At 53.0% G+C, this 13,936-nt stretch overlaps 6 protein-coding genes across 6 annotated transcripts; 2 read left to right on the top strand and 4 right to left on the bottom strand.

Annotated features, from left to right (window-relative positions):
• Positions 1 to 3,224: 3,224 nt before the first annotated feature.
• Positions 3,225 to 3,788, bottom strand: SNOG_03578 (hypothetical protein; the record flags this gene model as incomplete). Its single annotated transcript, XM_001794083.1, has 1 exon — positions 3,225 to 3,788. The coding sequence occupies one exon, from the start codon at positions 3,786 to 3,788 to the stop codon at positions 3,225 to 3,227; it is 564 nt and encodes a 187-aa protein (XP_001794135.1).
• Positions 3,789 to 4,343: 555 nt separating this feature from the next.
• SNOG_03577 (hypothetical protein) lies at positions 4,344 to 6,665 on the top strand (the record flags this gene model as incomplete). The annotated part of the gene is made up of 1 exon (XM_001794082.1): positions 4,344 to 6,665. The coding sequence occupies one exon, from the start codon at positions 4,344 to 4,346 to the stop codon at positions 6,663 to 6,665; it is 2,322 nt and encodes a 773-aa protein (XP_001794134.1).
• A 258-nt stretch (positions 6,666 to 6,923) lies between these two features.
• On the bottom strand, positions 6,924 to 8,414 carry SNOG_03576 (hypothetical protein; the record flags this gene model as incomplete). The annotated part of the gene is made up of 1 exon (XM_001794081.1): positions 6,924 to 8,414. The coding sequence occupies one exon, from the start codon at positions 8,412 to 8,414 to the stop codon at positions 6,924 to 6,926; it is 1,491 nt and encodes a 496-aa protein (XP_001794133.1).
• An 827-nt stretch (positions 8,415 to 9,241) lies between these two features.
• Positions 9,242 to 10,190, bottom strand: SNOG_03575 (hypothetical protein; the record flags this gene model as incomplete). The annotated part of the gene is made up of 3 exons (XM_001794080.1): positions 9,242 to 9,274; positions 9,328 to 9,897; positions 9,936 to 10,190. 3 exons carry the CDS (start codon positions 10,188 to 10,190, stop codon positions 9,242 to 9,244), a joined length of 858 nt encoding a protein of 285 aa, XP_001794132.1.
• A 106-nt stretch (positions 10,191 to 10,296) lies between these two features.
• On the bottom strand, positions 10,297 to 10,752 carry SNOG_03574 (hypothetical protein; the record flags this gene model as incomplete). Its single annotated transcript, XM_001794079.1, has 2 exons — positions 10,297 to 10,364; positions 10,731 to 10,752. 2 exons carry the CDS (start codon positions 10,750 to 10,752, stop codon positions 10,297 to 10,299), a joined length of 90 nt encoding a protein of 29 aa, XP_001794131.1.
• Positions 10,753 to 11,802: 1,050 nt separating this feature from the next.
• On the top strand, positions 11,803 to 13,250 carry SNOG_03573 (hypothetical protein). Its single transcript, XM_001794078.1, has 4 exons — positions 11,803 to 11,946; positions 12,000 to 12,028; positions 12,095 to 12,551; positions 12,602 to 13,250. Exons 3-4 carry the CDS (start codon positions 12,240 to 12,242, stop codon positions 12,698 to 12,700), a joined length of 411 nt encoding a protein of 136 aa, XP_001794130.1. The 5' UTR covers positions 11,803 to 11,946; positions 12,000 to 12,028; positions 12,095 to 12,239; the 3' UTR covers positions 12,701 to 13,250.
• The last annotated feature ends 686 nt before the right edge of the window (positions 13,251 to 13,936 follow it).

Below are 13,936 nucleotides of genomic sequence, written 5' to 3'. Positions count from 1 at the left end.
TAGTGCTGAGGAAGATACGGCGCGAATTGCGGTCGCACTGGGGAGGAGCGAGCTCGAATTGCTGCGCTGGGCGATGCCGATGTTGGAGTGACGTGTTTTCGCTACCGGTAGCGAAGGCAGAGGCCCAGTGGGGGGTGCGATTGAGGACCGCGACGGGCGAGGGAGCGAGTTGCCCGACATGATTGCTCCCAGCTGCGGACTGTGCAGTTACTGGGGCTGGCTTTGAGGGCGCAGAGGACGCGCTGCCGACCCGACAGCCTTTCGTTCTTGTGGGTCCCTATGGCTCCGGAATCATGTCCGTTGCAAGTTCGCCGGTGTCGTAGACAAAACTCCCGAACTCGAAGGTTATGCGGGGGCGGAATCCCGGGATGCGTCGGACAATGTATGGCTGCTGGCAGGCTCCGCCGTGTCAGTGGTGCTGGGTGGGACCTTGGAGGCGGACACAAGCGCGTGGAGCGGAGACGCGATACCAGGTTTGAAGTCTGCTCGCCGTGCGCGAGGGGTGAAGGGCGACGTTTGAAGGAGAGACACTGGGGCCTGGCGGAAGTGACAGTGCAGATGGCAGCACTGACAGGTTTTCTGGGCCAGAGAACCTCGCGGGGGTAAAAGGAGCAACTGCGCTGGCCAAAGTGGTGATAGGTAGCCCAACAAGCGTCCGAGAGGGTGCAGGGGAACAACGACTCGAGCAGGGGCCGTATAGGGGTCTTACCACACCGAACCGGCAAAGGCGCGATGGACGACGGCAGCAGCAGCAGCAGCACGAGCAACGAGAGCGAGTCGATAGCAAGGGCCGCCCTGGTGCGAGAACGTGGAGACGGCACGAGCGCGAGCAGGCACAAAAGCAACTTCACCGCGCACCAAGATATCAGACTACTGCTTCTTCGGCTTCATAAGGGGTCCGCGATATGCACACCCTTCTGCGTCTTTGCAGCTGGAATCACACCCATGCTGGCTCGTGCCCCTGCTTGCCGCTGCACATGCGCGGACCAGTCGACCCTAGCCCTAGCTATCCCGTTCGCGTAGCGTCCGGCTATTCAGCCTCGCCAGGAAGACAGCAGCCTTCTGCAGCGCGGTGCTGCAAGTGACTCGCTTGTATTGCTTCGCGAAGAATATGCGACAATCTATCTCGCACGCAATTGCGGATCATATCACATAACCGAGCCAGGAATGCTCAAGCTGCGGGGTCTTGTAACGTGCGCCATAGCTTCCATATCATATCGCAGCTGCAAATGCATAACCCCTCGAACCATGTCTGCTCACTCTCACATGGCCCGTCGCGCATGCGGAACTCGCTGTAATTTCCGAGTCACAACGCCACTGTCGATGATTGTTGGCTATGGATCTTCCATTGCCAATCACAGCAGCCGAACACACTGGGGGTAGTGAAGAGGCGCACGTGCCGTCGGCTTGTCATCCGCTGCTAAGTCCACCGAGAACCAACGGCCTGAGCTATGTGTTGCTGAGACAGAGTTGCGGGTGTGTGGTTGAGCCATAGCGTGCGCGTGTAGCGCAAAACAGCGATGGAACGATGTTCGCGGCGCATTGCTGGTTTGAGCAGCAAAAGCAGTGCGAGTATTCTGTGCACGGTTGCACATTCCACGAGAAGGCATCCTTGAAAGCACCCCTCGGAACTTTTCCATGCATGTCAAACCGCTGGTAGTGCCACTCCGAGGCCTTTGCATGGATGTTCTGCCATTCCAGGAAGCAAGCCTCCCGGAAGGGCATTGGGGAAGGCCTGGAATGCCGCTGCTGACAGCCATGTCGCACGCCGAGTAGCACGTTCTCATAAAGTGCCCCACCCGAAGAGGTTCTTTCCGATGTACACAGACGTAACGTACTGTGCTCCCCAAAGACTAAGGTCCACGGCTATATGGAGCATACTGCAGAGTGCAAGACGTGATGCTTGGATACCGACAGATTGCCAGCTCAACTCATGGAACCGAGGCAGCGGGACTACAACTCGCGAGAGATTTGCATCTCGACCGTTTCCAGATAGATAGTGAGAGGCAACTAGTCGCAAAGCAACGATCTTGAAGGGCAGCACCGCTAGCCCAACGAGATGGGACTTCAGAATGTGACTAATCTTGTCTGAGGCCTCAAGAGAGAGGTGGGAAACACGGTGGTGGGGGCGACCGCGTCGAGTAAGGGCTCTGTCTCTTTGCGTCTGCGATGAAGCGAGAGCATCAGCGACTTCGGTGTGCGCAGACAGAATGTGTTGCGGAAGTCGCACCTCCATCTCAACCACATCTTCTCGACTAGTTATCCTAATTCTGGGGTCGTCATCGTCGTACTGTGGGTCCAATGCCGGAGGAGTCATTGGTGTTCTTGGACGATCTATCTCGTCGACTGCTATAACGGACATGGCAAGGGTATCCACTGCCGGGACTTCGTCATTGTCGAGACTTGGCGGTTGCGCGACTGTGAGGTCCAGGGGGGTGACGTTGGCAATTGTGGTACCGGCTATATCGACAGTTTGTCCCTCTGCCAGCCTATGTGGTAGTGCAATTTCAGACAAGTGGTGTGATTCACCGTCTTTAAGTTTAGATGCTGTTCCCCAGCCTATTGCCATCATCATCCGTTCTATGACTGCTCTAACAAAGGGCGGGGATTTTCTACGCAGGCCGAGCGCCGTCATAATCCTGTGTTTATCATCGGTGCTAGCACTGACAATGTCTGGATTGTCAGGACAGATGACAGACGTGTCTACTGCCTCGTTGATCATGTCATAGACCCAACGCTCTAATAAGTGCTCCCCACAGAGGACTAACATGGGGGAGGTGATAACGGCTTTTGCAAACTCAGTAAAGGATGCAGATGCATCGTGGTACACTGAAAACGGCCATAGAGGAGATGATGTTGAAAATGGGTTCAGGGAACTGCGGTGCGGCAAGTATGGGAGAGCTGGAACGAGACCCAGTCTTTGCAGAATTGCGTGGTAGTAAAATGGATAGAAGAATGCTTCGAGAGCCAAGCGGAGTCTTGAAGAGTCAGCAGATACCTCGTGAATGTATCGAAAAATGCTAACCCAGAACCAAAGATGTTTTTGGAGAGTCGGTACAGATAACGCACTCTCGAACTTGCATGAGTTAGGTCCATCAAGCGAGCGATTGGACGGTAGACGCTAGCGTTGTACACCACAGTTTGCGCGGAGATGGCTGCGACCATTGTGGGCACAAAACTTGCATACACAATTGAAAGACCCGAGATGGCATGCTCCAAGGCAACTAACTGTGCGAATGGCATGGCATCGTGAAATCGGAAGGTCTAAATTGATTAATGAGTTGTCTTTTCTTCAGACAATCAAGACTTACTAGGATTCTATCTCGAATGGTACCTATCCACCAAGTGCATAGGTTCTGGGAGAGGGTGAAAGTCGCTCCGAGCACGAGGCCGACGGTGTCCTCGACATCCAGCTCGTCTAGCCGCTCTTCATAAGAGCCAGGAAGACCATCGTCTGGCGACTGTCGCCTCTCGACGACTCCAACGGCAGCGAGCACATCGTTTTGGGCATTTCTGAACTTCTTTCCATATTCGCGAGAGCGTGGGTTGATGGGATTGCCGCGTTCATCGTACAGTTGGAGGTAGTTGTTGCCGTTGAAATCCTGGTATGCCTGAGGAAGATGTGCCTGAGGGGAATCAAGTTGGATGTAATCGTCGGACTGCACAATCTCCTGTGTAGGCTCGAATGCCGAACGTCCCTGTATACTTGTTAGCACCGTGTATACGCAGCGACTGGTGCGGGAGAGACAAACGAAAGCGAGTTTCGCCAGGTAGGCTTGACGGCCCATGTTTAGTAATATATGAGCATTATGAGCGGAAGCGATAGTTGGCCTCTCTGAAAGGCCTGTTGCGAGAGGACAAGTATGGTTGAGCTGATAGGACTTGAGCTGGAGCTGTGGCTTGTTGACCGCAGGCGCGACTTCCCCAGACGTCAGCGCGCCTTCCCGCGGCGCAGATCGTTATCGATAGGAAAAGTTCCCAAAATTTCACCCGCGACTTTCAACACCGCCGACCCAGCCGAAGCGCAAACATCTTCTGCAAACAATGGCGCAAAGAGCAGCCGTAAAAACTACCTACGAGGTGGGGCGCACGTTGCAGCCAATTTATTCTGGCGGAAGTCTGTCGCTGAGCGAAGATGGGCGCATTCTGGCGGCAAGCTTGGGCGAGGATGTACTTTTCACCGACCTCACAAACGGCAAGGAGCTAGGGAGAGTGGAAGGCGATGGCGAGGCCATTACTTCATTGGCTTGTGAGTGCCCTTTTCCGCGATCAAGACGCGCTATCTGACTGAACAAGTGACGCCGTCCGCGTCGCACCTGATCATATGTTCGCGATCGCTGTCCATGCGCATATACTCTGTTGCTCCCTCAGACACCGACGAAGGAACCCTCGATCTCGAACTCCTCCGGACGTTGCGACCACACACATCGCCTGTCGTAACCCTGGCTGTCGACCGCACTGGAACATTGGTTGCTACTGGTGGCGCAGATGGCATCGTCAAAGTCTGGGACATTCGCGCTGGGTATACGACGCACACCTTCCATGGGCACGGGGGCGTAGTTTCGGCTTTGCATTTCTTTGAGGTCCAAGTAGCTCGACAGGACGACACATCAGACAACAGCAAGAAGAGGAAGCGAACAAAGTCACAACAAGAAGAGACTCAGGCTGTGGCAGGCGCAGGAGAATACAGCATCGAGTTCCGGCTAGCATCTGGTGCGGAAGACGGCAAGATTCGCGTTTGGGATTTGCACAAGCGCAAAAGCGCTGCAGTCCTAGATTCTCATGTCTCAGTTGTGCGCTCGCTGCAATACTCGCCCAAAACGCAGATGCTTGTGTCTGGAAGCAGAGACAAAACTGTAATACTCTGGAGCGCGGATCGATGGAAGGTTTCACGGACGATTGCAGCTCTGGAAGGCGTGGAAAGTGCGGGCTTCATTGGCGACGGCGACTACATCTACTCTGGCGGCGAGAACGGCTGCGTGAGATTATGGTCGGTCACCTCTGGAAGCGAAATCACACAAGAGCAAGAGGCAGGCTTCGAGACTGATTCGATTGTTGATGTACTGCATCACGCTGCATTGCCGTACCTCATTTCAGTCCACGCAGATCAGGTCCTGAACTTTCATTCCCTACCAGAATTCGAGTCGTTGGACGCAAGCACGACTGTCGAGCCCCTATCTATCTTTCGACGCGTTTCCGGCACGCATGACGAAGTCATCGACATGGCATATGTTGGTCGGGACAAGTCGATGCTTGCTCTGAACACCAACTCAGAGGACATCCGAATAGTGACCCTCAACGAATCCACTGTACCGGGTGATGCGACCCAAGGGCGATACTTTGGCGCAGATGTGGGATTGTTGAAGGGCCACGAGGACATTGTTATTTGCTTGGATGTGGACTGGTCGGGTCACTGGCTTGTGACAGGCGCGAAGGACAACACAGCACGGTTGTGGAGATTGGACCCCGAAAATGACTCATACACGTGTGCCGCTGTGCTCACTGGTCATGCCGAATCCCTTGGAGCTATTGCATTGCCACACACTGTACCACAGGAGTCTTCGGCAGCTTACTTGGATCCATTATCACACCCTCCAGCGTATATCATTACGGGATCGCAAGATCGGACAGTGAAGAGGTGGGACGTTACGAAGGAAATGAAGCAGAAGCTACGAGCCAAGTATACACGTAAAGCACACGACAAGGACATCAACGCCATCGATATCGACCCGTCAGGAACACTTTTCGCCTCTGCATCACAAGATCGCACAGTCAAGATATACTCTGCTACCGAGGGAGAAGCCATTGGTGTGCTCAGAGGCCATCGTCGTGGTGTGTGGACTGTCAAGTTTGCGCCAAAGAATTCACAGGTACCCAACTCCGGCAGTAAAGGCCTGATCGCTACCGGAAGTGGAGACAAGACGGTCAAGATCTGGAGTCTGACAGACTACAGCTGTCTTCTGACCCTGGAGGGTCATTCGAACAGTGTCTTGAAGCTTGCCTGGCTACCTTACCGACCAGTCGATGCGAGAGACAAGCGAGGCCCACAAGTCGCTTCTGCAGCTGGAGATGGTCTCGTTAAGGTCTGGGACTCAGAATCTGGCGAGACCATGTCGACGCTTGACAACCACACCGATCGTGTATGGGCGCTAGTGGCACACCCTACTACAGGCTCACTAGTCTCGGGAGGTGGTGACAGTGTCATCACTTTCTGGCAAGACACGACGAGTGCAACACTAGAAGCAGCGACAACCGCTGAAATGGAGCGTGTAGAGCTTGATCAGAAATTACAGAACTTTGCGTATGCGGGTAACTACCGCGAGGCCATCGTTCTTGCGCTACAGATGGACCAACCTGGCCGCTTGCTCTCGCTGTTTAAGAGTGTAATCGAGACTGAGAAGCCAGATGAGGGAAGCATGACTGGTCTTGCTGCCGTCGACGATGTACTAGGCAACCTTGCAGACGAGCAGCTGTACAAGCTTCTCCTACGCCTGCGCGATTGGAACACCAATGTCCGGACCGCACCCATTGCGCAGAAGATTTTGTGGACAGTTGTCAAATCGTACCCAGCATCTAGATTGGCAGGCTTGAGACCCGCAGGCAAGGTTGCTGCAAAGGGCAGCTTGGAAGGATGTCCTTGGATGCCATCCCGAGCGTACAAGTGAGAGGCACTACAAGAAGGGTAGAAGAGCTTAGTGGACGAGAGCTACCTGCTCGACTTCCACGCTCAGAGAGATGGACGAAGTCGGTGATATCAAGGCCATCACAAACGGCACGTCACAAATAGGGCCTCAACCGAGATGTAATCATGGTGGACTAAGTATTAGGTCTACTATCTAAACAATACCCAGTTCTATGACCGCTCTCTAATCCACATTTTTCCATCATATGATCTATCATTTCAGACATGCGACCAACTCCATTCATCCGTCAAACATCTTCGTCGTACTAACATTGATCCGACTCCACGCCTTGCCCATCCTCAAACTCTCCACAAACTTCCCCGGCCAATACGCATGATACAGCACCAAAAACGGCACCGGGTCCCGTATCGTCAACGTCCCATCTCTCCAATACATGAGATGATACGCCAACGCCTTGATCCCAGTGATAACATCCGCCCACCCTCCTCTCCCACTCAACGCATCCAACACCGGCAGAATCCCAAACTCCACCAAATCGTGCCCAGCCCAGAAATAACTCTTCGTCGGCGCCGTGGGATACACAGGCGTCTCGGTGTTGTAATCCGTAATCGCATCTCTAAACACACTAAGATACGCATCTGCCATTTCTGGCGTGGCGTCGAATAAGACTACAGCCGTGTGCGCGCGCGGATTACTTTCAATCGGGTACAGGAAAACCTCCCCTCCATCGTCATTCTGAACGAGGAAGTCGAAGCTCAAATGCCCCGTGAACGATTCCCCCCCGTCCTGCGCGACTTTTTCGGTGAACTTGAGCATTTCCTGCGACAAGTTGGAATAGGCGGGCAGGGGCTCGTAGTGCATGAGTAGCTCGGATGAAGGGCAGGATGTGAATGCCTTGACGTGACCGCGGATGACGAGTGCGTGCGTGCAGTATTCCTTGCCTGCGATGAATTGTTGGAGTTGGAAGGGATTGGCGGGTGATATGTTGAGGGACTTGACATAGTTGGTAGTTTCCTGCGCGCTGGGCAAGGGCAGGAGAGTCATCATTGCAGCGCGAGCGCGGTCATCGACGCCAATCGGTTTCGCGAGGAATTTCTTGCCCGACTCGTTCTTGCGGAGGAGGACGGCCAGTGCTTCGTCGGCGGAGGTGCAGCGGTGGGACTCTGGGATCGCCAGGTTCAGGGATGCGATGTAGTCGATGAATTTATCCTTGGAGTGGAATTTCTCGACGACGTCTTCGCTGAATTGGATGGCTTCAAAGACGCGGTTGTGTTTTTTTGCGGAGGCTTTGGCGAGACGTACGACTTGGCCGTCTTCGACGGCGGCGACGACGGAGGAGCAGGAGATCCAGAGGTCCACGGATTCAGACTGGATGACGGATAGGAGGGAGTCGATGTAGGGTTCTGCATCGTCGCCGTGGGGTGTGTCCAGGCGGTAGTATTTCGATATCGAGTTTGAGAAACGGCCTGGAGAAAGTGAAGATATGTCGGCCCCGATGACGCGGTGGGGAGTATGTTGGGCCAGGCTGCGAGCAATGGTAAGGCCTTTGGTCATGGAGACGCCAGTAACGAGGATCGTCTTCGTTTTTGTCGATGCATCTTTCTGCACGGGTTTAGGTTTGCCATTGAACGACGATATCGCCAGGCTGGCGACAACAATTGCAGCCGAGACAGGCACAGTAACCAGACTGAGCAGCAGCAGAAGAAAATTCTTGCCGAAATGCGAGTAGTAAAAAGGCACATACGCCTTCTCACCCACTGCCTCACCCATCCTTCCAAACTGAAATAAAATCTCGTGCTCAGAAACGTGACTTCGTTCCCTCCGTGTGTAGCAAGCCCTCCCTTCCTTGCCACGGTTACACCATTCACAATTCCAGGTAGCCTAACACGAAAACAAGATTCCCAGCTCTTTCTCAGCTAGCAGCACTTTCGGAGATGTCTGCGCAAATCACGCCATCAAGTACTTTTCCTGATGCATTCCCCAAAGTTTGGTGCGACGGAATGCTGCTCCGAGTGCACCTTTTAGTCTTAACGTCATCATTGCACCACCATCTCTCAATGTGGACCCTGAGCGACATGGGTAAGCTAGGTTTTCGCTAGCTTGCAGGTTTGCCCAAATGTTCCTGGCCGTGATCGGCGGGGGAGGTGTTGCTAATGAGATGACAACGGGTGGGGTTGTTTTGTTTATTTGGGGGCGATGTGGGCTGGAATGGGAGTTTCGATGACAGGGACGAAAATAATGGGATTTTGAGCGTCCGTGGGTGAGAACGAATTTTGGGCAGCAGAGGACTTTTTTCTCGGAAAATCGGCTGCCATTGAAAGTGCAGAGACAGTTTTGCACTGTGTTTCGCGGTGGTATTCATTCTCACAGCAACTGACCTTGTGCTAGAAGACACTGAATCAGTATACGACAGAAAATTACGACTGGATTGAGTGATTTTCCTCGCATGCTGTGTATTCATGATTGTATTATGAAATTATCAAGCTTTATGCTCTTCTCGATGTGACATGTCCTATGCTTTGTCCAACGTCTCCAACACAAGAACCATTGACCCTCATCGCTACGATACTTCGGTTCTAGAAGTGTTTGTGCGATTTCTAACCAACGCATCTGGTGATTTCGATACCGTCCTGCCTCAAGTTAGCTAAAGTCTCATATATCCATAGTCTGAAAGAGAGCTTACAGGTTCGCCCGTCGGCTCATAGCTATTGTTCAACTTGCTCTCATACACCAGGTTCGGGTTCCCCTTACTGTTGCTGAAATTCGCCTTTCCATACCGCGACTCATACATCTTGACATTTGTCTCTGCAATGCCATTGGTATGACTATCCCCACCCAGCTTCGCCTTCTTCACCTTCTCCTCAACACTCGACCGTACATACTCCAGATACGGCGGGTTTCCAGGCTTGATGACATTGTCAGCCGCGAGCACCGAGCCCTTCGTAATCAAGCCCAGCTCTTCGCAGAGTTTCAGGTCCGTGGTGTAGGCCGGCTTGTAGTGGTCTAGGAACATCAAGTCGATGTGTTTGATCTGGCCAGAGGAGGTTAAGCGTGCGATTGACTCGTCGCTGGAGCCTACGATCACTTTGACGGTGTCTGAAAGGCCGGCTAGGTCGACTAGGGACATGATCACTGCGGCGAAGGCGGGATCGCGCTCTAAGCTGAAGTATCGCTGCCCGCCTGCTTTTCGTACGGCTTCTCCAAAGAGGATGCATGAGTAGCCTACGTAGCCGCCGAGCTCGACCTGGTCTGTCTGTCAGACTTGGAGTGTAGAGCTCGAGGTGTTCATACCATTGTTTTCGGCTTCACTTCTGCGATCAGATCTGTGACTATGCGCCCCTTGTCCTCTCCAACGTTCATGAGATACTTCTTTGTCCTTCCATACTCGTCAATAGCAGCCAGGACATTCTGCGGCGACCCGCGTATTTTCTCGATGTTCTTGTGTCCGTAGACAAAGTGGAGAAGCTCTACCTCACGGCCATCGTCGAAAAACTGGCCTTCCGTCTCCTGTGCTGCGTACGCCTTGCTTTGATCGAAGCTTCCCATTGTCGTTGCTATTCAATTGCTATTCAAAAAATGTCTGGCTGCCGTGAGCTTGACGCGTCCGAAGCTACGCAGCAATGCCCCTCAACGCGTGGACCCTAGTGCGGGGCTACAGCACGATGATGACGAAAACGAACGCAGGAACCTGTGAGACAGTGGGGTGCAGGTATCGGGCGTCTGCAGTGGTGCGAGGCACTGCAGTATTTACTACACAGGGGCGATGTCGTCGTCAGTCGCTAGCCAACAGCATCGACAAAGACTCTGTAATGCACTCCCTGCGACGTCAATCTCTTGGTAGGAGCGGGATGAGTATGCAGTCTTGTTCCCCTGTTCACAGCCAAGGCATGCATTGCGTCCAGTCTCCAAGCCGGTTGCGGCAAGCTTGACGCGAGCACATGTGGATACGCGAAAATGCAACGCCGGGGTGTCTTGCCGTGTGGGACGAATGATTGGTGGAAAGCTGGTGTTGACGAGTGTTGACGTTCACTCGAGGTACCTGTCGTCAACGATTCTAGAGCGTTGCAGACCGGTGCAGCCACTTACGGTGCCACAACATACAAGGCATGATTGCGTGTACTAACCGTGCTAGGAAATTTACCTCACTGATCCATGATGATCTAAACTTTATCTACCCGAAGCGGGAACTAAAACGGTGAGATCTGGACGAACGTCACTGTCAAAATTTTGTCCTTACGCCTGGTGAGGGGTAGTAAACTGCCGCGCGGGTGAAGCCATCCAGGAACCGAAAACGCTTTGCACAATCCGAGATTGCACTGTCGTGTTCGATCAAGTCTGTGAGACGTTGCACTGTTAGCATAAACCTTTAACAGCTAGGATTGAGCGATGAACTTGCTAGATCATATTGTAGTGGATCCGATGTTTGCTCCGCCATGATGTTTACGATTAACCATCGGCAAGCACTCCGTATTCCCCACCACGTCGCTTAGCGGTTGGTGCTATACCAGAACTGTCCCTGGCCGAATGCAACTACGGGAGCTCGGCCTTTGTCCATGCGTGCAAAAGCCCATGTCTGCATGGGGAGTTGTAAATCCCATGTACTGCACCCGGCTTCTACCGTCAGAACAGCTCTGGCCAGCAAGTCATTTCATCATGGGCAGCCAGTAACAGCCTAGTCTCTCATTGAGCAGAGCATTACCAAGTCTTTGCAACAAGGGATCCTCGAACCGTCGCATCATGAACGATAATTCTGCGTATGGTTGACGTTTCCTTGGAAGCGTTGCCGGCATGTGTGAACCAATTGAGTAAGACCGTGCCAAAGGAAAGTCTGTTTCCAGCCGAAGAGGACACCAGTTGAGAACCGTTATATAGCCCACAGGTCCCCGTACTTTGGCTCAGTAGAACTCAACGTATCTCACTTCTCTCTTCCAGATACATTCATCATGTCAGACCTCAAAGCTTCCGTTGTCGAGACCAAGAACGGCTTCCATGTCGAGGGTTATGAGAAGATTGAATATGACTTCTCTTTCCTTGATGGGATCTTCGACCCCAAGAACAACAACCTCGCCAGCTGCTATGAGCGCTGGGGCCGCTGCCTTGCCGTTATGGATCTGAACATCTTCAACATCTATGGCAAGGACATGCAAGGCGTACTTCGACCACTACAACACTCCCGTTGACGATCCACAAGACCATGATTGGTGGAGAAGGCCAAGTCCATGGGACACTCTTTCTGAGCATTGTCGACTCCATGACCCGAGTTTTGGTATCATCCCGAAAGGAGCCTGGTTCTGGGTAGTGGGTATGTATTTTCGAACCCATCCCGCAAGCGAACGAAATGCTAACGAAATGTAGGGTGGAGGTTTGGTGACTGATGTTGCTGGGTAAAATAAGACTCTAAGGCACTCTGGCCGGAAAGCGTTCCCTGTACAGTGTTAACTCCAGTTTAGATTTGCTTGCGCGGCCTACCGAAGGACCACCAACTACATTCGTATCCCAACCACTGTCATTGGCCTGATCGACGCCAGTGTCAGTATCAAGGTCGCCGTCAACTACGGCAACTACAAGAACCGACTTGGAGCTTACCACGCCCCAATGCACACATTCCTCGACTTCTCTTTCCTGAAGACACTCCCAGAAGCACAAGTCAGAAACGGCTTTGCAGAGTTGATCAAGATCTCCACATGTGGTCACAGGCCAACTTTCGAGCTTCTCGACAAGTACTGTGAGAAGTTGATCTCCTCGCGCTTCGGTCGTGACAACGTCGATCCCGAGATCCGACAGGCAGCGGATGAGATAAACCGTGCCGGTATCTTTGAGATGTTGAAGCTTGAGACACCTAACCTCCACGAGATTGGTCTGGACCGTGTCATTGCTTACGGCCATACCTGGAGTCCTCTCCACGAGGTATGTATACTGGTAGCAACTGCTATGATCATTAGCTCACCATGTTACAGCTCTCTCCTAAGGTCCCCCTCCGCCACGGTCACGCCATCTCCATCGACATGGCATACTCAGCCACACTGGCCAACCAGCGCGGTCCTACTCAGCGATGAGGAACACAAGCGTTTGTTGAACCTCTTCTCAAGAGCAGGTCTGTCCATGGACCACGAGATGTTCGACGAGGACATGCTCGAGAAGGCCACCACAGCTATCCTCAAGACCCGAGATGGTCTGCTCCGTGCCGCCGTACCCAACCCTATCGGAACATGCGTCTTCTTGAACGATGTGTCCGCTAAGGAGATGAACGCTGCGCTGAAAAAGCACAAGGAGCTGATGAAGGGCTACCCACGAGAGGGTGCCGGTCTTGATGCTTACGTCGACGCCAGTGATACTGGCTACACTTTGAACGATGTGCCAGTCGAGGAGGCGTTGAAGAACCCCAAGGTCGCAAACGGTATGAGCAATGGCGCCGCCAACGGACACACACCAAATGGTCTGAAGGACATTGCCAACGGATACCCCAATGGTCACAAGAACTAAGAATGAGCATGTGTAGAAACATGATAAAACTTGCGGTGGTGGTAACACCGAAGATTCGGTGCGCCGTCCGTATCAGCTTGTAGCTGTTAGCTTCTTAATGAATCAAGTTTGTGATCACTACTCTATATCGACCCATACCTGCTACGTGAGATCTGAACGATGATTGACTGCATCACGCGAGTGAAGCACTTAGTAGACAAGACTGCGTCTGATTGTTCAAGGCCCCGAAAGTTTGCAGTCGCCTGAGCACTGGGCTGGATGTGCGCTATCGACGAGGCAAGCATGTCTGCACAATGTGCGGGTCGCAAATGATGAGCATTTCGGCGTTCATGTTTCGTGCTGTTTGGAAAAAAAGGCCGCCCAGCAGCGACATCGCATGCGATGGTGGTGGACGGCTGGTCACGGCGGATGTGAGGCTCACGATGTTCGCACTTGCTGCGGAAGGCTCTGCACGTGTTTGAGCCAACCTGCTCGCGAACACGGCAAGCGCGACGCGGTAGGTGCAAATTCATATACGCTTGAACAAGCAGCACTGCGATCGATTGATCGCAAGTATTTCAACTCTTAAATCACTTGCAAAGGTATGTTCTCCCGATAATTCGACACCGCTGCCCCATCGCCATCACTAAAGACGACCCAACGAGGCACCAGCTTCCTAAAGGAGTGTTTTTCTGCGGAACGTCGTCACAATTGTGACTGGCAAGTAGTAGCGGTAGATTCGCGCTGTACTCGTGGCTGTCCCGGGAACTTTTTGATGATGAACAGGAAGGAGCACGAGGGAGAGGGTGAATATATACTGCGGAGAAATT

This window comes from Parastagonospora nodorum, assembly GCF_000146915.1.
Source record: "Parastagonospora nodorum SN15 chromosome Unknown scaffold_5, whole genome shotgun sequence".
Taxonomy (NCBI): domain Eukaryota; kingdom Fungi; phylum Ascomycota; class Dothideomycetes; order Pleosporales; family Phaeosphaeriaceae; genus Parastagonospora; species Parastagonospora nodorum.
Note: the sequence above shows the minus strand (reverse complement) of the source record. Positions and strands in the feature narration are given on the sequence as shown.